Source organism: Tiliqua scincoides, chromosome 5, assembly GCF_035046505.1.
Source record: "Tiliqua scincoides isolate rTilSci1 chromosome 5, rTilSci1.hap2, whole genome shotgun sequence".
Lineage (NCBI taxonomy): Eukaryota > Metazoa > Chordata > Lepidosauria > Squamata > Scincidae > Tiliqua > Tiliqua scincoides.
This window is the reverse complement of record NC_089825.1, coordinates 135948316-135973057: the sequence shown is the minus strand read 5'-3', so window position 1 is coordinate 135973057 and position 24742 is coordinate 135948316. Positions and strand designations below refer to the sequence as shown.

The following is a 24742-nucleotide window of genomic DNA, read 5'->3' as shown; positions in this document are numbered from 1 at the left end:
GCCCCCCCCCCACCCCGGAGAATGACAGGTGCTTCATGGAGAAGGGAGGAATAAATTAATAATAATAATAATAATAATAATAATAATAATAATAACTTTATTTTTACCCCACCTTTCTCCCTGAAGGGACTCAAGGTGGCTTACAACAGGTTAAAACAGAGGAAGATGCTACTATATGAGTATGCCAGAAACACCATGACTTAGCTCTCTTTCGAAGGAGACCCAAAAATAACCAGGAAATTCTCAAGATAATGCAGATGTGAAATCCTCTAAACTACGTACTTATATAGGCTTCTCTCTATGGCAGGGTTAGTCTGCATTGGCCAGGAATGACCAGAGGCACATAAGAATGCTGACATGAAACACTGTGAGTCAGAGTTAGTGACTCACAAATTAATAAATTCCAAATTAATAGTTTGGCACCATTTCTTGGACTTCCTTTCCATATAGATTAAGCTTCTTTAAATTTGAAGAACTAACACATTACAGGAAAGGGGTAAAACATAACCCACAACTGCTAAGAAATCAAAATATTCCATATGTTTTTCTACATTAATTTTATTGAAGTAAAGAGGTTTGGGAGAATAAATATATATTAAAGCAGGATCATTCCTAGAATAAAGTCATTATTACCACTACATTGACACATAAATGTGGAACTAAATTCATCATTAGAAAATCAACACATGGATGAAGTTTAAAAGAATAATGACTGTGTATAGATTAGCATTGGAATCAGTGCTAATTTTTGTTGATTTTTTTATTTTTTTAAATTTATTTTCAATTTTATTTTTTATTACTTAAATCCAGTGGTGGGATTTAGCCGGTTCTCACCAGTTCTATAGAACCCCTACCTAATCCAGCTGTTGGTTCTAAGAACCGTTTGCTGGCCAGGGAGCTCGCGCCTTGAAATGTCAGGGCTAACCCTTCTGGGGGCAGTGGCCTTGTGGGGTCAACGCGACCCGGGGGAAAGGGGGTCGCTCCTGAGGCTGCTGGGACTGAAGGGGCGAGCCGGGGTGCACCCACAGATGCAGCCTGCTGACGAGGGCGAGAGAAGCAGCCCAGCTGCCCGCTCTGCGCCTCCCCTCCCTGGCCGAGCTGGCCAACTGGCGAGTACACTGCTCCTGCGCCTGGAGGCTCCTTGGGCTCAGCTCTCCTGGTGGGTCGGGGGGCGCGGGCGGGAAGAAGAGGAGGGCGCCGGAGCAGCTGCTGCCCAAAGAGCCCCGGCCGCCCCCGAGGGCGAGCCCCCCCCCCGCCGCCGCCGCGCTTCCCCTCCCGCCCATGGACACACAATGGAACTTACCTCTGGGTAGGGACTCAGCACAATCCTAACCAGGTCTACTCAGAAGTAACTCCTATTTTGTTCAATGAGGCTTACTCTCAGGAAAGTGTCGTTAGGATTGCAGCCACTGTCAATCAGAAGGCAAAGGAAGGAAGCATCTCATCCTCGTCACTGAGGCTTTCCTGGGAGTAAGCCCCTTTGTCTATAATGACTTCCTCCTGAGTAGATATGCATATGATTGTGCTCAAAGGCTGCACTCCTAGCCACACTTTCCTGTGAGTAAGCCCCTTTGGCTATAATGAGACTCTATAATGAGTAGACATGCATAGGCTTGGGCTCTCATGCTGCAGTAAGCTCTATTGACTATAATGGGACTTACTTCTGAGTAGACGGGCATAGGGATTGTGCCCTTACTTCCCACTAGCACAGGACTGCACCATGGGGTTGGTTTCCATCCTTGGGGTTTGGGAATGCAGTTTTGTGCCTGGGATATTTTCATTGCAATACAACCTGTTGTTACACAATGATTGTATAATACTCTATCAGACACATAGGGGTGATGCTCCCACAGCTGAAATTCCTCAGGTTCAAAAAAGGCAGGAATGTGGCACAAAACATTACTTCATTAAGGGCACAATCTTATGCAGGTCTTCTCAGAAGTAAGTCCTATTGTGTTCAATGGGTCTTACTCCCAGGAAAGTGTGGATAGGAGTGCAGCCTTTGAGCAGAATCCTATGCATATCTACTCAGAAGTAAATCTCATTATAGCCAATGGGGCTTATTCCCAGGAAAGTGGAAGTAGGATTGCAGCCTTAGGGCACAATCCTATGCACGTCTACTCAGAAGTAAGTCCTATTGTGCTCAGTGAGGCTCTCTTCTAGCACCTGTGCAGTCACAATGCAGCCCTGAGGTAAGGGAACAAATGTTCCCTGCCCCCCACCACAGGATGCAGTGCATGCCCTATTGGTACAGCTGCACTGGCACTGGAAAATTGGATAGGATTGGGTCCTAAGTCCTCTTAACTGTAACTTTCCAGCACCAAGTCCTGGAGGTCTCCTTGTGACAAGGGAATGTTTGTTCCCTTACCTCAGGACTGCAATGTGGCTGCATTGGCTCTGGAAAGTTGGATAGCCCTCAGGCTGCAATCCTATTCACACCTGGGAAGCAAGCCCAATTGACTATCTAATGTGATTTACTCCTGTGTAGGCTTGCATAGGATTGCATTGGGCTGCTGTTCCCAGATCAGTGTGCTGAGGATGGTACAGTTAGCATTTGCTCCTTCTCTAGCAGAAAAGTTCCTAAGGTTATTCTCCCTCTCCCCATGCAAGTGACATACCAGGCTGACTAGAAATTGAAGATTTTTTGAACAAGTTTGCAAATTGGGTTTAGGTCTTATCACCTAATGAAGAAGAACTGGAGAAGCACTGGGAAGAACTTGTGATCAGGGTGAACCTCAAAACCTGCAAGGCTTGTTACATGTGCTGTTAATTTTCATTTTTAGGCTGGGTTGTGGGTGCTTGGGCACCTACACAACTGCAACACTTTCGAAGGACTGTGGTGGGGAGGTTCTGCCTCACCTGCCTCCCCACCCACTGCAGGCCCCTGCTTTGCACTCCCTGGTCAGTAGCAGCCCTCAAACTTGTGGGAGACTTGCCACTAGAGTAGACCAAAGTGATGGGTATCTGCTGTTGCCTGTCGGAAAGCAACCTAGAAGAACAGTCCCCTCATAGTACTTTTTTGCTCCTTAGTGAAACTGTCCTTCAAGGCTGCCATTCTCTCTCAAACCCTGGAAGTCAACAACTCCCCTTGAACTTGTTGGGCTTTTGAGTAGACGTGCATAGGATTGCAGAGTTGGAAGCTGGAGGGGGAAGCTTTAGAGTTCACTGAAATTCTTTTTGGGGCTGGGTGGTAAAAGTAATAGAGCAGTATTTCTCAACCAGTGGTACTTGAGGTGGTGCCCAGTGGGACTCATGGCAGGACCCCCCCCCCCAGACTTCCACTGCCTGGCAGTGAGACCAGCAATACAATGCAACAAACAGTGGAAGGAGGCTCAGTTCTGCTTTTCTTGCACTCAAAAAAGCCCTCCCATCTACCCTGGGAGCCCAATCCTATGCATGTCTACTCAGAAGTAAGTTCCATTATAGTCAATGGGACTTACTACCAGGAAAAAGTGGATAGGATTGTAGCCTGAGCCTCTTACCGTTGTTTGTTGCATCATGTCTGGCCTCTTAGTATGGAAATAACTGGTGATAAAGTCATTCCAGTTACTTCCAGTTGTACTTCCCAGAGGTGGGCCATGCAAAATGGTACAGTGGGTGGGAGGCAGATGCTGAGGAATGCTGTAATAGAACAAAAAAGAAGGGGAGTTACCATGCTAAGAACAGTTACTATGCTGTTGTTGCTTTTGGTTGATGATGAGGTGTCAGACTATGTGCTCAGTGCACTTTTGCTGACCAGATGTTCACCACTAAAAGTGAACCAGATCCTTGAGTGGATTGACTGCTCTGGTAAAAATCACCAAGTTCCCACTGAGAAGGAAGGTGGCCCAGCTCAAAGCCCAGTGCAGCAAGTTGGTTTGTGCAGATGCGAAGGTGCTATGCTGCTGTGGTGTCTCCAGAGGTTGGTAACCTGGAGCCCTGGCAGTTCCCACCTCCTCTTCTTGGTGCCTTCCTGATTTCATTATACAACTGCCTTGAGAATTCAAGAAAAAAATGTCCATTTGAAGTGTGCATTTCAGTAGCATGTTTATCCTCCTTGGAAACTAGTGGCCAGAGGCCTGTAAATATGACTATAGAGGACAGAATTGCAGCCTTGCAATTTGGATTTAGACATTGGGTTAAAGTTACAGTAACTTGGTTAAAGTTACAGTGCAATCCTATGACTGTCTACTCAGAAGTAAGTCCCATTATGTTCAATGGGACTTACTCCCAGGAAAGTGTGTACTGTACAGTATAGGAGTGCAGCGTAGGCTTTCAACTTCCTTTGTGGCAGACAATTGAAGCTGAGTTTCTCATTGCTCATTAGGACAAAGAACCTGTTGTTAATTTATTTGAATCCCACTTCAATCTTCTTATCAGATGTTCTCTTCTGTTCAAATCAGGCTGCACTACAATAGTGTAGCATTTGGGGGAAAAGATACAGATGAGCAAACCAGAAGCCTCCCTCCTATACACCTCCTCCACTTCACTTTGCATAAAATAGTGATGGAAAAAAGAAAGATGGAGCTGGCAGCAGTGCTAATCTAAGAACATGAGAACTTAAGAACAGCCCCACTGGATCAGGCCATAGGCCCATCTAGTCCAGCTTCCTGTATCTCACAGCGGTCCACCAAATGACCCGGGGAGCACACCAGATAACAAATGCCCCAGGGAGCACAGCAGATAACAAGAGACCTGCATCCTGGTGCCCTCCCTTGCATCTGGCATTCTGACATAGCCCATTTCTAAAATCAGGAGGTTGCACATACACATCATGGCTTGTAACCCATAATGGATTTTTCATCCAGAAACTTGTCCAATCTCCTATTAATAGCATCCAGGCCAGATGCTGCCACCACATCCTGTGGCAAGGAGTTCCACAGATCAACCACATGCTGAGTAAAGAATTATTTTATTTTCTATGTCCTAACTCTCCCAACACTCAATTTTAGTGGATGTCCCCTGGTTCTGGTGTTATGTGAGAGTGTAAAGAGCTTCTCTCAATCCACTTTATCCTTCCCGTGCATAATTTTGTATGTCTCAATCATGTCCCCCCTCAGGCGCCTCTTTTCTAGGCTGAAGAGGCCCAAAACCGTAGCCTTTCCTCAAAAGGAAGGTGCCCCAGCCCAGTAATCATCTTAGTCGCTCTCTTTTGCACCTTTTCCATTTCCTTTTTGAGATGCGGCGACCAGAACTGGATATAATACTCCAGGTGTGGCCTTACCATCGATCTGTACATTGGCATTATAATATTAGCTGTTTTGTTTTCAATACCTTTTCTAATGATCCCAGGCATAGAATTGACCTTCTTCACTGCCGCCGCACATTGGATCGACACTTTCATTGACCTGTCCACCACCACACCAAGATCTCTCTCCTAATCTGTCACAGACAGCTCAGAACCCATCAGCCTATATCTAAAGTTTTGATTTTTTGCCCCAATGTGCATGACTTTACACTTACTGACATTGAAGCGCATCTGCCATTTTGCTGCCCATTCTGCCAGTTTGGAGAGGCCCTTTTGAAGCTACTCACAATCACTTCTGGTCTTCACCACTCAGAATAGTTTGGTGTCGTCTGCAAACTTAGCCACCTCACTGCTCAACCCTGTCTCCAGGTCATTTATGAAGAGGATGAAAAGCACCTGTCCCAGGACAGATCCTAGGGGCACACCACTTTTCACTCCTCTCCATTGTGAAAATTGCCCATTGACACACACTCTTTGATTTTTTTCCCCTACATTAATACTATTGAAGTAAAGAGGTTTGGGAGAATGTATATATTCTATATTAAAGCAAGATCACTCCTACGTAGATTAAAGCCATTATCTCCACTACATTGACACATAAATCGGGGACTGAATTCCTCATTAGAAAACCAACACAGGGATGAAGCTTAAAATAGTCATGACTGAGAATAGATTAGCAATTTCCATTGTATAAATCTTTTTGAATTTTAATTTTTATTTATTTGTATGTATTTTTGTTGTTGTTACTTAAGTCTTCTTATCAGGAGTTCTCTTCTGTTCAAATCAGGCCGCACTACAATAGTGTAGCATTTGGGGAAAAAGATGCAGACCAGCAACCCAGCACTGGAGGCCAGGATGGAGTAGATCTCCACAGCCACCATGTATTTCCCTTTCGTGCTCAGGTAAGCTGGTATAAAGGATAACCAAACACTGCAAAATATCAGCATGCTGAAGGTGATGAACTTGGCTTCGTTGAAACCGTCTGGCAACTTCCTGGCCAGGAAAGCCACACTGAAGCTGATGAGAGCCAGAAAGCCCAGGAAGCCCAACACACAGTAAAACATGAGAGTTGAGCCCTCGTTACATTTCAGTACCATTTCTGCAGTCAGTGAGTTCATGTCCAGACTGGGGAATGGAGGGGAATTTGCCAACCACACAGTGCAAAGGAGGGCTTGAAGAAGGAAGCAGGTGAAAACCACGTAACAGGCCAGTGGTTTCCTCACCCATTTCTTCATCTTAGACCCTGGTTTAGTGGCCATGAAAGCAAGAACCACAATAATGGTTTTGGCCAATGTGCAAGAAACGGCCACTGAGAAGATGACTCCAAATGCAGTCTGTTGAAGGAGACACAACACCATCTCAGGTTTGCCAATGAACAGTAAAGCACAAAGAAAACAGAGCAGGAGGGAGATGAGAAGAGTGTAGGTGAGATTCCGGTTGTTGGCTTTGACAATGGGAGTGTCCTTGTGCTTAATGAAAATCCCCAGCACCACAGCAGTGATGAAAGAAAAGATGAGAACAAACATGGCTAGACTCATTCCCAGAGGTTCTTCAAAAGACAAGTACACAATATATTTTGGAATGCACAAATCCTTCTCCTTGTTAGGATAGCAGTCTTCTGGGCACTGAAAACAGTGATCCATGTCTGGAAAACAAAGCATTGCTTTCAATATGGCAATCAGTTGAATATTCAAAGAAAACATTGCTCTGATTTCATGCATTTTAGAACTCAATTCTTGAGAACTTTGAGGCAAACAAAGAAGGATATTCTTGAATATCACAAGCCAGGAGAGATCACTGCTTATCTGGCTGTACTTGTTTTGTTTCAGAGAAGTGCAACACAATACTTAAAGGTTCACATGAATCACTGTGGCTTTATCAGACCGCATCCTCTTCGCAGCAATCACCAGCATTGCATTCTTAGGGCAAATAAGAACGACATCCAGTAGAGATTGAATCAACACAATACATTTAATTTCTTACCCTTTTTGTTTGAAATTTTCCCTTCTGGGCAGGGAAGACATTCATAACAGCAAAATGGTTTCCCTTCCACCTTTGTCCTTCTGTATCCTGAATGACAATTCTCTTTGCAAAGTGAAAGGGGCTGTGCCTATCCAAACAAGAAAAATCAGGATTTGTTTGGATGCAAAAAGTATGTTTTCACTTTCACTGGTCAATCCAGATTTGAGAAATGGTTTGCTGCTCACCCAGATTAATGAGGAAAGGAAAAGTGGCTTGTAAAGCAGTTTAGTCACAGAAACGGAAACTGACTAGAGAACCAGCGCTTCTCCAAACCCTAATCTCATTGCCTTAAAAACAATTCAGTGAGCAGTGAATCTGTCCTTTATCTGCAATATCCTTGGTTACTTCAGGATTGGATACCGTCAGGAAAAGGAAGCCTAGTTCCCCCAGAGTCCCCCCCCCCTCAGCTACCAAACAAACAGATCTAGAAGGGTGTCTAGATGCTTGTCCAAAAAAGCACAGGCATTTGTGGAATTTGAGAATGGATCCTGGATGAGATATAAATACACATTTTGGAAACTTGGGTGCCTCCAACTATTCCTACAGAAAGGGTTCCTCTAACTATACCTACCAAAAGAAAACAAATGCTCTCCTAGGATAAATTGTAAATGCTCAATCCAGGTTACTCCTGGTAGCTAATTTCAATGCAAAATCAAACAAGCCTGATTGGTACAGAAATGGACTCTAGATAGGAACTGTGAGTATGGCACCAGAAGGGACGTTCTGCCCGCAAGAACAATGGGTTCAACAGAACAAGGGCCACTGGAGAGGTCATTGTGTACTGGCATCAATAAGTTGGCAATGGGGAGTGGGGGCAGAAGGAATGTGGAATTTGTTGGGGTGGGGAGAGTGTGAGATAGAATGGGGGCAGCAGGGGAAGTTGCCAGCAGAATGTCTGTGCACCAGTACCCTATACTTCCTCCCTAACCCTTACTTAATTCTCCACCAGCAAAATGGCTGCTACAGAACCAAGGACACCCATTGGAAAAGCCCTTTGGGAAATGGAGGCTTCCTCCAGGGTAAGGAATGAATGTTCCCTTATCTCCAGGTTTTGCTAATTGAAAATGAAGTATCAAAAATAATAATTGAACGGAATCTCACCTAACTGACAGGACACAGACAGAGCATTTGTTTAGTTTCTGAATGGTGAATCATTTTTTAACATGACAGAAATAACTGGAGAGTCTCCACATGTAGCCAACTACCTGGTTAAACCTGCTGGGCCATACAAGGGCATCATCATCAATAGAAAGCAAGATGTCTTCTGAAACCTTAGGTTCTATTCTCCCAACTTTGACTCTACGAAAGGACTGGTTTGGGAACGTGACCCAGTTGATAATATTGAATCCAGCAACTAAATTTCCATCTGGATCAAAGGAAACCATTTCCCCAGCACTGTTGTTGAAGGAGAGACTTCTCAGGAAGTAGTGGAGCTATGATGAGAAAAATCATAGAAGATGATCACAAAGGAACACGCATTTTTTTTAATCGCAATTCATATGTTTATTTGAATATGTTTATTTGAGCCATTATTTATTTGATTTTTCTCTGTAAACCGCTTTGTGAACTTTTAGTTGAAAAGCGGTATATAAATACAGTTAATAAATAAATAAATATGTTGGTAGTTGAGAACGTTAAAAGATTGTTAAACAAATTACATTCATCAGGCATATCTAAATTGATCAAATTCATTAAGGAATTAATATGAGCAGAACCACTTAGTTTTAACATGGAACCTCGAAAAGCCATGACACATAGATGCTTTTCTGAAAGGAGATGTTTGTATGTGACCTAGGGTCTGTGGAACACATGTCAAGGATGAACCCCGCCACCCCTGTTTTGGTATGCTCAAGACATTACCTGCCATGGCTGATGATTCTTCAGATTCCATCTCTTTTCATTGGTCATCTCTCTGTGTTTGAATTTGGATGACCGAATGGCATGCAAAGCATGTGCCACAGAATAGACTGCATTATAGATGCTGTAACTGTGGCTGGTCATGCTCATTTCAAAAACAGAGCTGGGCAGAGTCTCCAGCTTCTCCTCCCCAGTGCAAATTTCCTCAACTACCTTGAAGTCGGAGAACACACAGCCAAATGCCTGCTCCCAAAACTCTCTGATAAAACCATCTCCTTTGTCCGAGGCTGGTTTTCTGTTACGGAGAAATGTGCTGAATCCTGTCACCTGCTTTGAATGAATGGCAAAGGATAGAGCACCGTGGATGAAGTGGATGTCCCAGCTTCTTTGAAAGGGGAGTGATATTAGATCCATCTGGGCTGTCATAACCCAGACCTTGCTTTTTGATTTCATGAGTATATCCTCAAATGCAGGCATTTCAAGCATCACTCTCAAGATTATTATGGTTTGAATTTCCCCATGTATGACTACTACATTGGCAGTGCTTCCCATGACAATATTGTATAGTCCAAGCCAGTTGTTTGCCTGTTCAACAATGTTATTTGAAAAACTTTCTGAAGGAAATCTTTCTATGAACTCAAAGCAAATACCACTTTGCGAAAATGTGGGAAGCACATCTTGTATAAACTTCTCTCCATGGTCATCATCTACATACATCACCCCAATCCATATCCAGTTGAAATGTAGAAGCAAGTGAAGAATCCCCCTATATTGAATGGCTCTGTTTGGGAACAGGTGGTGGAAGAAAGCAGCTTCCATCTGGTGATCCATCACTGGAGCAGAGCCATATAAGAGCTAAATAAAATATGATTTTTGGAAAAAAAAAAATTCCAAATTAAACTACTTTGTGTGAGAGCTATAGTGATGTAGTTATAAATGGTGGTGTTTGTCCCCATATATCAGCCAGGTCACAACTTGCCTTATTTTGACCTCTGTGAATATTTAGCAAACATTTGTTAAATGTCTCTATTTTATTCAATATGTTATTCCAATAACTTAAATTCCAATAGAACAATGTGTTTCATTCCTGTTCTTCATTTCATTTTTTGCTAACTTAATATGACAAAATATACTATTGTGTTGGCGTATTTCTTGAAATTTCACAGTTATAACTACCTGCGTAACCTACATTTAATGACAACAAAAATTTGGCCAGAATACACAGAATATTGACCCCCAGCAGCACACACTTCATACATGTCAGATTGCAAGCTACTTTTCAGAAACAGGTTGCTATGTGACACTCACACTCACACAAACACACACACACACACACACACACAAACGAATTGATCCGTTGGGCATCTGGATCTCATCTGCTCTAAGTTCACACCATACTTGTGGAATCTTGTAGATGCTGAGAATGGTTCCCATGTGGCGATGAATGTCAGAGTAAGGTCCCCCAGTGATTGCTTCTGGGTAGTTCTGAATATCACAGTTGTAGTTAGGGACGAATCCACCTCGTGGGCAGAGGAGTTCCAGAGACACATGGCAGATCCAGACAGCACTCACATAGCCATTATAGACGTTGAAACCAAGGGTGACATTGGGTAAGATCTGGGGATTTTCATTCAGCTCACTGACAGCAAAGACCAAGGCCATGATGTGTTGGTAATGTTGAGTTATTACCCTGTAATGGCAGTTAGATTCTGCAGTAAAGTACAGCTGCTTCAGAATGCGGCATTCCCAATATTATTTCAATAAAGTACGTGGTCCCTTTTCCATGGATGTGCTAATTGACATTGGGTGCAATCTTACCCTGCGCTGGAACTCGCACTGGAGGAGGCTTGCACTGTATCCAGCGCAGGATAGGGGACAAAACCGGCTCCACCAGAGGCAGGGGGAAACTTTTCCCTTTACCTCTGGGAAAGATGTCCTTTCCCCTACTTGCACCATCTCAGACTTGCGCAAGTCCGAGGAGAGCAGAGCGACTTGAAGCCCTGCCTCCTGCTCCCCGCCCGCCCATCTGCCCCCAGGGCGGCCCACCGCCCGCCCTCCCCCCACCCAGGAACACCCAAATACTGCATGAAAAGCATGCCTGGAAACTCAAAGAATCCCTTTTCAACATTCAGCAACTAGATATGTTCTAAATACCTTGAGAAAGATTGCAAGCAAAAGATTTCTGGATTATAAACATGCCAAAGAGCTGTCATAATGACCTTGCTATCGAACCAGAAAATTCTGAATCCACAATTCATGCTGCTTGCAGTAAAGTGCTTACAGAATATATTAAATATATATACAGTATATATAAATAGGAATATACTGGATCCCTCTCTGAAAAAGGTATCACAACATTGGTGGTGATGGATGGTTATGGGGTATAGTCAGGGCTATGCTGTCATTCTAAATAGGAATTCCATCTTCAAATATTTGTGAACATTATCTGGACAAAATGATAGATAGATAGATAGATAGATAGATAGATAGATAGATAGATAGATAGATAGATAGATAGATAGATAGATAGATAGATAGCAAAGTAACTCCTTACACAAGGTCATCAAAGAGTTCAGGAGAAGGACACTTTTCAAAGTCTATCGGATTTATAAACAAATAGTTCTGAGCAATGATACTACCAATGATGAGAACTCCTGGCTGATAGTACTTGTGAACAATAGGAAGAGGCTCGCAGACATTGCGCTTACGAAGGGGCAACTTGCAGACGGTTTGAGGCAGCAAGGCTAATACTAATGTCACAAATGCCACCATATTGCATGAAGATCTTTCTGGAAGCAAATTTGCCATTCCTACATTGACATTTGAGCGTCTGTGAGAAGTACCGTTGGGCTTGAATGGCCACTCACTCAAATTATTTGGAGCCAGAATGAAAAAAACAAAACATGCAGCGTTTCGGCAGGCTCAGGAAGCCCTCTCTGTCTCTAACCTTAGCTGTGAATGCTGCAGGAGGTTTTAACTGCACCTTGCAGTCTTCTTGTTTTGGTACTTAGCGCTGTGATTCTCAAGGGACCTGGAGAAGAAGTCATAGAAATAATGAGAAATAGATAAGTGCAGGGTGTATAATCACCTGCTTAGCATTACCGTTTTTCTGACATTACAAAAGAAAAACCATATTTATCAACCTCTCAGAAGAAAAGTGGCCCAATCCTGAGCTTTCCAGCACCTGCTGGAGCAATGGCACCAAAACCACTACTGCTGTGTCCAGCACATGCCGGGAAGCAGCCGGAGGTCTCCTTGGAGGAGGGGGTCTTTTATCCCAGTTGGTAGAGCTGCCGCCTTGTATGCCTGAAGATCTGAGGCTGCCAGTTCTAAACAACCGGAGGTACCCGAGAACTGACGACACACAGATATACTGATGAGCTGACCCTCGGTGGCAGAGAGGAGTTGCCGTCAAGTGGAGCGTGGGAGGTGAAGGGCCAGAGAGAGGCCAGACCGGGAAGGAATCCAACTGGAGTGAGGAGTTCTATGAAAGACTAGAACTATTCAATTGTAAAAATCCCTACGGGGGTTTAGAACAGCCTGCCTATGTAAACCGCCTTGGATTAAAGTCTGAGGAAAAATCTGACGACCAAAGAGAGGCGGTATATGAATACCTGTAAAAATAAATAAATAAATCCCCTTCCTCCAGGGAAAGCTTCAAGTCCCACAATGGGGCTTCTCAAGTCTGCAGCAGCTATTTTGCCTGCGTGGACTTGAAAGACTCCATGCCAGTCCTTCCAGCCTGACACAGAATTCACGATTCAGCAGAGCAGAGCTCTGTCAGTCCCACCCCCTTCTGCCCCTGTTCCTCCCCCTGCCCTAACCCTAATCTTCCCCTCAGATGTCACACTGCCACCTGGTGGTCACACTTTCCTCCTGGCACTGGGTCTGGAGCCTGACTGGCAAGAGTCCAGTGCCTGTGCGCCTTACTCACTGTGTGCCGTAAACAGCACATTACAGCACATTTACAACATTCAGTGCTATCACAAGGGCTCATTTCCAGTGCTGGTCCAGTTTAAAATTGGACTCTAATGCTCTGGCCCTACTAAGAAATGACCCTCCCCCAGACTCCCACGGCACACCTGCAGACCATTCGAGGGACACCAGTGTGCCACGGCACAGTGGTTGAAAATGGCTGTTAGATCTTGGTGACAGCAATGGTATGTGCCACCCTCGCCTTTCCCAAAGCGTGGGTCATAACCCACTAGTGAGTTTTGAGCCCATGTGAGGTGGGTTGTGGTTTGGGCCCTCCCAAATGCCCTTGAGTCCAAATGGCTCCAACTTGGAACCAGATTGGAAGCATTGGGTGTTCCCAGAGGCTTCTTCTGGGTCGTGCCAGGCTGGTGACCTACTCTACTGGCCTTCACAGGACACCTGTAAAAGACTTGAAAACCCACTTCCGGTTTTCCAGTGTTAAGATTGGCTGTGTTGGCTAAAAACACCCACAGAAGTCTCTGCATCATCACAGGGTCTCAACTGGATGCTCCCAGTGGCTCATGGGAAGGGTGGATGAAGCAACCTATGCCTTCTCTTTTGCTCAATCAACCTTCTCCATTGCTGGCTGGATAATCACAGATGCCTTTGTGGAGAATGACCTCTGAGAAGGGTGGAAGGAGATGCTACCAGTGGTGTAGCTAAGGGGGGTAGCAGTTGCACTGGGCATCAAGTTTTAGGGGGGTAACAAGCTGAGCTTGACACTAGTGACCAAAATTGTGAAAATCTTGGTATGTATGAATAATACCATCATGTTATATATCACTGGAAAGGTAATTTAATGCTGAATGCAATGAAGCAAACCGTATTGGAATATCTGTATTCTATCAAAAGTTGTGGCAGATTATGGAACAAAAAGTGAAATGTTTTAACTCAAAACTGATCAATGAGACTAAGGGCAAAATCCTAACCCCTTGTGTCAGTGCTTTCCTGCACTGGCTTAGCGGTGCCAATGGGCCATGTGCTGCATCCTGCAGTTGGGTATCACTCACGCAGGCCTCCTCAAAATAAGTGAATGTTTGTTCCCTTACCTCAGAGCTGCATTGCCCTTACGTCAGTGCTGGAAGGCACTGACATCAGGGATTAGGACTGTGCCCTAATTGTTCTGAGAGCCAATGACATGTTATCATGATACAGCATGAAACCAAGAAGGTGATAATATGAGCCAGCTCACATTTCCATGTATCATAGTATAGTTACCCCTGCTAACTGGGTAAAAAGGCACTTTTTCAAGTGGTGCCCCTTTTATATTTAGCAGGGGGAGAATAACCATCCCTCTTCACCCCAGAACAGAATTGAATCAGGCCAAATCCAACTTGAAACACTGTCGTGGATTAGAGCGATTAAATTTTGGCTCAAAATTTTCTATGATACTGAGCCTAACACTCTCCTATATCACTTCCTTGATGACCCTTACTTCTCTGATAAACCTTGGAGCGCAAAAATAAAACAATTGGGAGTTGAGCCTGACTTACTTGGTCATCTGTCACAAGCCGAGGCTTTCAGGCTCGTTAAAGGGAGACTCCTGGACATTCATTCTTCCAATATTTTATTTGCTGCCAACAAAACTTGTTCACCTTTATACTATCACTTACCGGTTAAAGTAGGCGAAATTCCCAACTATCTTTACATTTTGGAATGCCCAAAAATTAGAAGGGCCTTTTCTATGGCCCATTGTAATTCTATTCCATCTTCTGTTCTTTGGGGTAGATTTAATGGCATCCCTTTTCAGGAAAGAAGCTGTCCCTGTCCTCAGCGAGCTGTAGAAATGTTAGACCACCTTCTTTTTCATTGTCCACTTCATAATGAGGCCAGAAGGAAATGTCTAGCTCTCCAATTTCACCTTAACTCCCTTGCTGAGGATTTTGCTATATTGCAATTCTTATTAACCACCACTGATTCTGATATTGTTTTTCAGATAGCTAAATGTATTTCACAAATTGTGGTGACCAATTTGAAGCGTGCCCCTACTCTCTGAAGTGCTTGGTTTATAGGTGTCATTTGTAGTCTGCTATGTTGATAGTATATGTATTTTTTTTTCCTATTTGGCTTCCCCTAGCTTTTTATGTATGAATGTTCTCAATGTGTTGTAATTGTATGCCAGTAAAGGTACTGAAACTGAAACTGAGTTGATTTACTAATTAATACATTCAAAATTTACTGCTTGGTACCATTTCTTTTACTTCCTTTTCATACAGATCAAGGTTCCCTAAATTCAAAGAAGTATCAAAACAATTATGAAAAAGATTTCGGCAAAGTGTTAAAATATAACCCTCCATGGCTAAGAAAGTGAAATATTCAAGTGGTGCCCCTCTTATATTTAGCAGGGGGAGAATAACCATCCCTCTTCACCCCAGAACAGGGTCTCGAACCAATCAGGAGCACACTTTTTATTGATTTACTAAATTAAATTTTGTTTTGTCTGGTGGGGGGGAGGCTACAAATCTTCTTTGACTCCAGGAAGCAGATAGACACCTTACAGCCCAATCCTGTGTGTGTCTACTCAGAAGTAAGTCCCATTACAGTCAATGGGGCTTACTCCCAGGAGAGTGTGGATAGGATTGGGCTGTATGTTATGCTACCGACTGGGGGGAGGCAACAGAGCAAGTGGGTGGCAAGCTGCTGGGGGGAAGTCAGGTTTTCCCCCAATTTTCACTTTTAAAAAAACTCAGGCATGACATCACTTCTGGTTGTGACATCACTTGTGGGGCTACACGGTCATTAGCTACACCACTGGACGCTACTGCACGAGTATGCCAGAAACACCATTACTGAGCTGTCAGGCAAAGCACATCCAAAAGTCACCTGTAAATTCTCAGGTATGAAATCCTCTGAACTACTTATACAGGCTCCCCTCTGTGGCAGGATTAGTCTGCGACAACCACGAATGACCGGGGCATATAAGCCTGTCTGGTTCTTAGGAGAAAGAATGTTGAGATGAACCGTTCATTGTGAGCCAGAACTACAGAGGGATTTGGGAACAGGTGATTGACTAATTAATAAATTCCAAATTTACCGCATGGCACCATTTCTTGTTCTTCCTTTTCATACATATCAAGGTTCCCTAAATTCGAAGAAGTATCAAAACAATTATGAAACAGATTTCGGCAAAGTGTTAAAATATAACCCTCCATGGCTAAGAAAGTGAAATATTTCATGGATTTCCCACCATTAATTTTATTTAAGAGGTTTGGGCAATGTAAATATTATGCATTAAAGTAGGATAATTCCTAGATTAAAGATGTCATTTCCACTACATTGATCATAAATGTGGGACTGCATTCCTCATTAGAAAACCAACACAGGGATGTAGCTTCAAAGATTTATGAATGTGTGTAGATTAGCCATTTCAATTGTATGCAGTGGGACTCAGTATTAAATTTAGTTGATTTTTTTTTATTTTTTATTTTGATTACTTAAATGTTCTTCTCAGTTGTTCTCTACTGTTCAAATCAGGCCGCACTACAATAGTGTAGCATTTGGGGGAAAAGATGCAGACCAGCAACCCTGCACTGGAGGCCAGGATGGAGAAGATCTCCGCAGCCACCGTGTATTTCCCTTTTGTGCTCAGGTAAGCTGGTATAAAGGATAACCAAACACTGCAAAATATCAGCATGCTGAAGGTGATGAACTTGGCTTCATTGAAAGTGTCTGGCAACTTCCTGGCCAGGAAAGCCACACTGAAGCTGAGGAGCGCCAGGAAGCCCAGGAAGCCCAACACACAGTAAAACATGAGAGTTGAGCCCTCGTTACATTTCAGTACCATTTCTGCATTCAGTGAGTTCATGTCCAGACTGGGGAATGGAGGGGAACTTGCCAACCACACAGTGCAAAGGAGGGCTTGAAGAAGGAAGCAGGTGAAAACCACATAAGAAGCCAGTGGTTTCCTCACCCATTTCTTCATCTTAGAACCTGGTTTGGTGGCCATGAAAGCAAGAACTACAATAATGGTTTTGGCCAATATGCAAGAAATGGCCACTGAGAAGATGACACCAAATGCAGTCTGTTGAAGGAGACATGACACCATCTCAGGTTTGCCAATGAACAGTAAAGCACAAAGAAAACAGAGCAGGAGGGAGATGAGAAGAGTGAAGGTGAGATTCCGGTTGTTGGCTTTGACAATGGGAGTGTCCTTGTGCTTAATGAAAATCCCCAGCACCACAGCAGTGACGAAAGAAAAGATGAGAACAAAGATGGCTAAACTCATCCCCAGAGGTTCTCCGTAAGACATGTATACAATGTATTTTGGAATGCACAAATCCTTCTCCTTGTTTGGATAGTGATCTTCTGGGCACTGAAAACAGTGATCCATGTCTGGAAAACAAAGCATGGTTTTCAATACATTACCCTAATGTGTGGTTCATTGTACTCATAAATGGAATATTATAAAGACCTGAATGAGCATGGCAATTTGACTATGCAAAGAAAACATTGCTCTGTTTTCATTTTGTTTTACAACTCAATTCTTGACACCAGTGGTGCAAACAAAGAAGGTTATTCTATCTCTGAATATCAAATGTCAGGGTTGATCTCTACCTCCCCTTGTCTGGATAGACTGGAATATTGTGTTTTTCATATCAGGGAAGTAGGGTCATCCTCTTAGCTGCAATCAACAGCACTGAATCACGGACACATTTTTCAGCATTATGACAATCATCATCAATGCAGTGGGTCCTCTTTGTCTTGGGTTTGGCATCCATGGATTTGAGTATCCAGATGCCGAGCCTATGGCTGAGGTTCCTCAGAGGACCACCTTGATGCAACAGGAGATGGCTCTTGGTCTCATCAGAGAGTTGTTCTGAGGCACAGGAAGGCTACATGCAACCTCCCTGCACCTCAGAATGCCTCTGCCCAGAGACATGACTGGAAGTAACTTCGGTTCTCATTGACGTTCCAGATGTCACATCCAGGAGGCTTCTCAAGAGGCTGGGAGGCCATGCACAACCATCTGAGGTACTTCCAGGACTTCTGAGAGGAATTTTATCAGGTTGTACCAAGTTTCTTTTAGGCCCCTTTGCCATGAGGGAAGAGTGAAACACAGCGGGGGAGGGTGGTGATGGGCGAGCAGAATAGGGGCAGGGAGGGGCAAAGAAGGGTGAGGGGAAGGTAGGGACAGCTGGAAAAGTCTTTGGAGCCCAGGTCTACCCACCTATGTGGCATCAGTAGTGTCCCCAGCATCCCCAGTCATGGTAGTGTCCCCAGCAGATAGGAAAATGTCAGATCCCAGGAAATTTCTGGGCCCCCTCCATTGGCTCCTGGGCCCCCTGCTTTGGCTCCTGGGCCCGCCCTTTTGACCCTGGGACTGGGTACAAATTACCCCCTTTACCCCCTTCTGCTAGGCCCTGGGTACTTCCCCAGATAAGTAATGGAAGCACTGAGCTTTCTCCACCCCCTCTCCCATGGATTTAATTATTTGTGGAATCTGGTATCCATAGGGGGTCCTGAAGCAGATATCCAGTGGATTCAGAGGACCCAATGTATACACAGTATCAGGTAAACTCCATACATTCCATTTCTTACCCTTCTCATTTGAAACTTTCCCTTCTGGGCAGGGGAGGCAATCATAGCAGCAAAATGGTTTATCTTCCTTCTTCGTCCTTCTGTACCCTGGGTGACAATTCTCATTGCAAAGAGAAAGGGGCTGTGCCTGTCCACAGATGAAAGAGCAGGATACGTTAGCCTTCAGAAGAAGGACATTTGGATGGTTGTTCAAACAAGCGCAGGTGTGCATGGAAATCAAGAACGGTTTCTGCTAAAGGTGTGAGGAACGTTTTGGAGACTTGGGTTGCCCCAACTACACCTACAAGAACAAAAAATAAATAAACACTTTCGTGGGCCGAGTGGCAAGTGCATTTGAATGGCAAGAAGTGGAATGGGGGCAGGAAGGGTAGTTACCAGTAGCGCTTGTGTGAGCAAGTATACTATATTCCTATCCCAACCTTTTGTTACCTCCACAAGCAAAATGGCTTCCACTGAACCGGGGACACCCATTTGGGAAGCCCATAGGGAAATGGAGGCTTCCTCCAGGGTAAGGGAATGAATGTGCCCTGACTCTTTGTTTCAAGTTAGCTAATTGAATGTTTAGGATTGGAAATCATAACTGAAATGAAACTCATCCAGCTGACAAGAAACAGAAAGAGCACCGTCTAGAGTCTGAATAGTGAATCTTTTTAAAATTTATTTTATTTTAAACATGTTGCAAATAACTGGAGAGTCCCCACATACAGCAAACTTTACCTGGTTAAATCTGCTGGGCCATACAATGGCATCATCATCAACAGAAAGCAAGATGTCTTCTGAAGCCCTGGGCTCTATCCTCCCAACTTTGACTCTATGAAAGGACTGGTTTGGGAATGTGACCCAGTTGATAATATCGAATCCAGTAATTAAATTTCCATCCTGATCAAAGGAAACCTTTTCCCCAGCGCTATTGTTGAAGGAGAAACTTCTCAGGAAGTCGTGGAGCTAGGAAGTTGAGGGGAAAATCACAAGCTGTACAAAACGATGCAAACATACAATAAACTGGTCACCTGCCAGATGGACAGTTCTTTGCTTAAAAGCCTGATCAAGGACAAGTGTAGAGGAATTCCTAGTAGTAGCAAAAATTAAGTGCCACAAAACCTCTAAAATTATATGAATAACATATACCAACTGCAGATGTACCAATTGCAGTCATTTGTGACTTGAGGTGTCCCCATTACCTTGACCTCAACAAGTTGTTTATTAATTGTCATGAAGTAATATACAGTGCCAATAGGGGGAAGAATAAGAGTAAAAAACAGTAGAAGGTGATCAAGCAAGAATATGCAGTGTTATTGGTAATCCATATATTGGTAACTAGGAACTTGAAAAGACTGTAAAACAAAGTTAAAGTAATCAGATCTAGCCAAATTAAACAAGTCCATTTGGAAATTAATATGAGCAGGATCACCAATTAGTTCTAACATAGAACCTCGTAAACACCTGGCACATAGATGTTTTTCTGGAAAGAGATGTTTCTATGTGACCTAGGATCTGGGGTACGCATGGCAAGGTTGAGCCCTCCTGCACCATCTGAGTCTGCTCAGGACATTACCTGCCAAGGCTGATGATTCTTCAGATTCCATCTCTTTCCATTTGTCATCACTCTGAATTTGAACGACAGAATGGCTTGCAAAGCATGTGCCACAGAATAGACTGCATTATAGATGCTGTAACTGTGGCTGGTCATGCTCATTTCAAAAACAGAGCCGGGCAGAGTCTCCAGCTTCTCCTCCCCTGTGCAAATTTCCTCATCCACCTTGGAGTTGGGGAACACACAGCCAAATGCCTGCTCCCAAAACGCTCTGATAAAACCATCTCCTTTGTCCGAGGCTGGTTTTCTGTTACAGAGAAATGTGCTGAATCCTGTCACCTGCTTTGAATGAATGGCAAAGGATAGAGCACCGTGGATGAAGTGGATGTCCCAACTTCTTTGAATGGGAAGTGACATTAGTTCCATCTGGGCGGTCATAATCCAGACCTTGCTTTTTCTCTTCATGGGTACATCCTCAAATGCTGGAAACTCAAGCATCACTCTCAAGATTATTGTGGTCTGAATTTCCCCATGTATGACTACTACATTGGCAGTGCTCCCCATGACAATATTGTATAGCCCAAGCAAATCGTCCGCTTGTTCAGCAATGTTATTTGAAAAACTTTCTGATGGAAATCTTTCTATGAACTCAAAGCAAATACCACTTTGTGAAAACCTGGGAAGCACATCTTGTATAAACCTCTCTCCAAGGTCATCATCTAAATAGATCATCCCAATCCATATCCAGCTGAAATAAAGAAGTAAGTGAAGAATCCCCCTATATTGAAGAGCTCCATTTGGGAACAGGCGGTGAAAGAAAGCAGCTTCTGTCTGGTGATCCATCACTGGAGCAGAGCCATATATGAACTAAATAAAATATTATAAAATATTATTTTTGAAAAAGCCCAAGTTAAAACTACTTTGCATGTGAGTTACAGTGATGCAGTTGTAACTGGTGATGCTTGTCCACATATATCAGCTAGGATAGAACCTGCCTGGTAAGCATTTAGCAAACATCTTGTAAATGTCTGCTCTTTTTTTTGAAAAGAACAATCTGTTCTGTCCTTGTTCTTCAATTCATTTATTCCAAGCTTTAAAAAATGTAATAGTGTGTTGGTGTATTTTTTGAAATTTCACAGTCATAATGACCTACATAACTGACAACAAAAATTTGTCAGGAATGCAAGTATTGACTCCCTCTGCCAGCATCACACACACCATAGAATACAGATCGCGAGTTGCTTTTCAGGAACAGGGTACTATGCACTGTTAGAAACACATACACAAACATACAGAGACCTCCGCCATTGGGCATCTAGATCTCATGTGCTCCAAAAGCACAACTTACTTGTGGAATCTTGTAGATGCTGAGAATTGTTGCCATGTGGCGATGAAGTTCCGAGTTAGGTCCCCCAATGATTGCTTCTGGATAGTTCTGGATATCACACTTGTAGTTCAGGATGAATCCACCTCGTGTGGAGAGGAGTTCCAGAGATGCATGGTAGATCCAGACAGCACTTAAAAGGCTATTATAGATGTTGAAACCAAGGGTGACATTGGGTAAGATCTTGGGATTTGCATTCAGCTCACCAACAGCAAATACCAAGGCCATGATGTGTTGGTAAAGTTGAGTCATTACCCTGTAATGACAATTATTTGATGCGTTTAAGTATACCTGCTTCAGAAAGTGGCATTCCCAATATTATTTCCGTGAAGTGCACGGTCCTATTCCGGGGAAGTGTGAATTGGCATTGTTACACAAAACAGAACTTTGGGCTTTATATGAGGCAGTAGAACTACTTTGGAAGCTTCTAGTTAAAACCAATATACAAACATTCACAACATTTAATGCCACAATTCTGAAACAAACCCTACAAGTTTGGCATCTTTTTCCCACCCTACCTCATGCATGCAAGTCAAAGGTGTCCCCTGATTGGGAGAAGATCTTGGGGAGGTAGGACACTCTTGCTGGCCAGGGGCAGGTGCATCCCAGAGACTCCATAATCTCGATCCAACATTCCCACCCACCCTTTCTATAGTCTGAGACTGCTGGTTGAAAGCCAGGAAGAATTTTTTACTGCTAATTGTGGCTTGAATTGGCAGTTTTTTTGCCTACCCAGTCTGTAGTTAAACATTCCAGTGTTTTCTGTTATGTTTGTCACCATTTAGATCACTTTAGCTGGTATTAAGAATAGTCATCAGGTGTCCATCAGGTGGTCAGAGAGTGAGCCACTACCACTCTGCTGATGCTTACCCAGCTCAAGGAGGCTGGCTGGCTGACCCCTGGTTGCCTGAAGGAAACGAGCCTTATTCCCTTGCCAGTGGGCAAATTTTAGCTCAGCTGCCTCAACCCATAAGGGTTCGCTTTGACAGGCAAAGTTGATTGTGGATTCAGTGCAATTTTGAGTCATATGGACCCTAATAGGTACGTAGGTGGCTAGAACAGCTTCCCCCAGAGTTACATCCCCACACATTTTGGGAAGCTAAGTTTTGCCCTGCTATGTTGTAAAATAAACAAAGTGGCCTAGTTTAACCCCACACCTCCGGTTTGTGTGTTTATTTGGGGTATGTGGGTAAAACATAAAAAATTAAATAAATGCTCAAATATTGCCAAAACAATTATAGCATTTCAAATATTTAGCACTTGAAATATTGAAAATAAATTCCCAGTTAGTGCATGGATGGAAAAGCATGTGTGGAAACTCAAAAAATACCTTTTTAACAATTAGCAACCAGATGTCTCCCAAAATAACTTGAGAAAGATTGCATGCAAACTATTTCAGGAAAATAAACATGCAAAAAAGTCATCATAATGACATTGCTATATAACCAGAAATTGACCAGAACAAAAGCTTATCCATCTTAGAATATTTGTGGAATATTATCTGGAAAAAAATGAATTATATATATAGCTAGCAAAGCAACTCCTTACACAAGGTCGTCAATGAGTTCAAGAGAAGGACACTTTTCAAAGTCTACTGGATTTAAAAACAAGTAGTTCTGAGCAATGATGCTGCCAATGACAAAGTCTCCTGGTTGATAATACTGGTGATCAATAGGAAGAGGCTCACAGACACTACATTTGCAAAGGAGCAACTTGCAGACTGTCTGAGGCAACAGGACTAATACTAATGTCATAAATGCCACCATCTTGCATGAAGATCTCTCTGGAAGTAAACTTGCCATTCCTACATTTACATTTGCGCATCCTTGAGAAACACAGTTGGGCTTCACTCAAATTATTTGGAGCCCGAACGGGGGAAAAATGCCAAGTTTCAGCAATCAGGCTCAGGAAGCCCTCTCTGTCTCTCACCTCAACTGTGAGTGCCACAGGAGATATTAAAAGCAGCAGCCTCCAGTCTTCTTGTTTTGGTACTGACCACTGTATTTCCCAAGGGATCTGGAGAAGATCTTACAGAAATAATGAGAATTAGATAAATGCAGGGTGTATAATAATCCTCTCAGGGTTAGATTTTGTCTGACGTTACGCAAGAAAAAACAAGTTCCTCAACCTCTCAGCAGAATAATTATCTGGTCCCCCTCAGTGGGACATCAAAACATTCATTAGCTGGTGATGACTGGCAGGAAGAAAAGCCACCAGAAGCCTCCCTCCTGTACACCTCTTCCACTTCACATTGAAGAAATTGGTGAAGGGAAAAAGGAGGTGGAAACTGAAAATTGAAGCAATCAGAAAGGAAAGTTACACCCATTAAAGAGGAATAGTTTGCAAATGGTTTATCTGCAAAGCTGGAAGGAACAAAATCACATTCAGGCCTTTGAGGGGAATTCTATCAGGGAGTCAAAGTTTCTTTTAGGCCCCTTCCCAACAGGGGAGGAGAGGTGGCAAAATAAACCAGGCAAGCGTGATGGCAACCAGTACAGTTGGAGCACAGGTCTACTGGGCTTTCCAACGCAGAGCCCAGGTCTACCCACTGATGTGGCATCTGCAGCTAGGTACAGTGATACAGATAACCAAACACTCCTAGGTCTCTCTAAAACCTTTTAAATATAGAAATATATAGCAGAAAATTGGTGTTGTATTTAGGCTCACACTAGAATGGCAAGTGTGCAGTGTGCATCAAAACCAACTTCTGCATCAGCTGTAGTACTGTGACTGTGTCTCTGACCTCCTGCACATGATTAAAGAATTCACAAGCCAAAGACCTACTTGGGACCTATGCCCCAAGAGCACCCCCAGCATCCCACACAGAGAGTAAATCTTGGTGAAATCAAAAAATGTCAGATCCCAGGACATTTCTGGGTCCCTTCCTTTCACTCCTGGGTCCCCTTTCTGCACTGGGCCCCAGTACAAATTACCCCCTTCACCACCCTCTCTTGGGCACTGCCCCCCCCGGGATCTGTGGATCTGGTATGTGTAGATCCTCTTATCCACACTTCCCCACTCCCATTACCTTGATGCTCATTACAGTCGTGCAAAATGCCTCTTGTTTTAACCAAACATGCAGGCATGCAGCCTCTTGCAAAACTAGAATCTCTTGCTTTAATAGACAAACAAGCAGGTGATCTAGAAGGAAGTGAGAACTTCCTCTATGTTTACTTGCTGCTTACGTTCACTTTCCCTTCTAGCC

The 24742-nt window shown here is 43.5% G+C and overlaps 2 protein-coding genes across 2 annotated transcripts; both read right to left on the bottom strand.

Moving 5' to 3' along the window:
- Nucleotides 1-5970: 5970 nt before the first annotated feature.
- On the bottom strand, nt 5971-11878 carry LOC136653736 (vomeronasal type-2 receptor 26-like). Its single transcript, XM_066630619.1, has 6 exons — nt 11661-11878; nt 10505-10796; nt 9110-9691; nt 8455-8682; nt 7211-7337; nt 5971-6872 (listed from the first exon to the last, which is right to left on the bottom strand). Exons 1-6 carry the CDS (start codon nt 11876-11878, stop codon nt 5971-5973), a joined length of 2349 nt encoding a protein of 782 aa, XP_066486716.1.
- A 4633-nt stretch (nt 11879-16511) lies between these two features.
- Nucleotides 16512-23303, bottom strand: LOC136653735 (vomeronasal type-2 receptor 26-like). The gene is made up of 6 exons (XM_066630617.1): nt 23086-23303; nt 21502-21793; nt 20175-21020; nt 19337-19564; nt 18620-18746; nt 16512-17413 (listed from the first exon to the last, which is right to left on the bottom strand). The coding sequence occupies exons 1-6, from the start codon at nt 23301-23303 to the stop codon at nt 16512-16514; spliced, it is 2613 nt and encodes an 870-aa protein (XP_066486714.1).
- Between the last annotated feature and the right edge of the window lie 1439 nt (nt 23304-24742).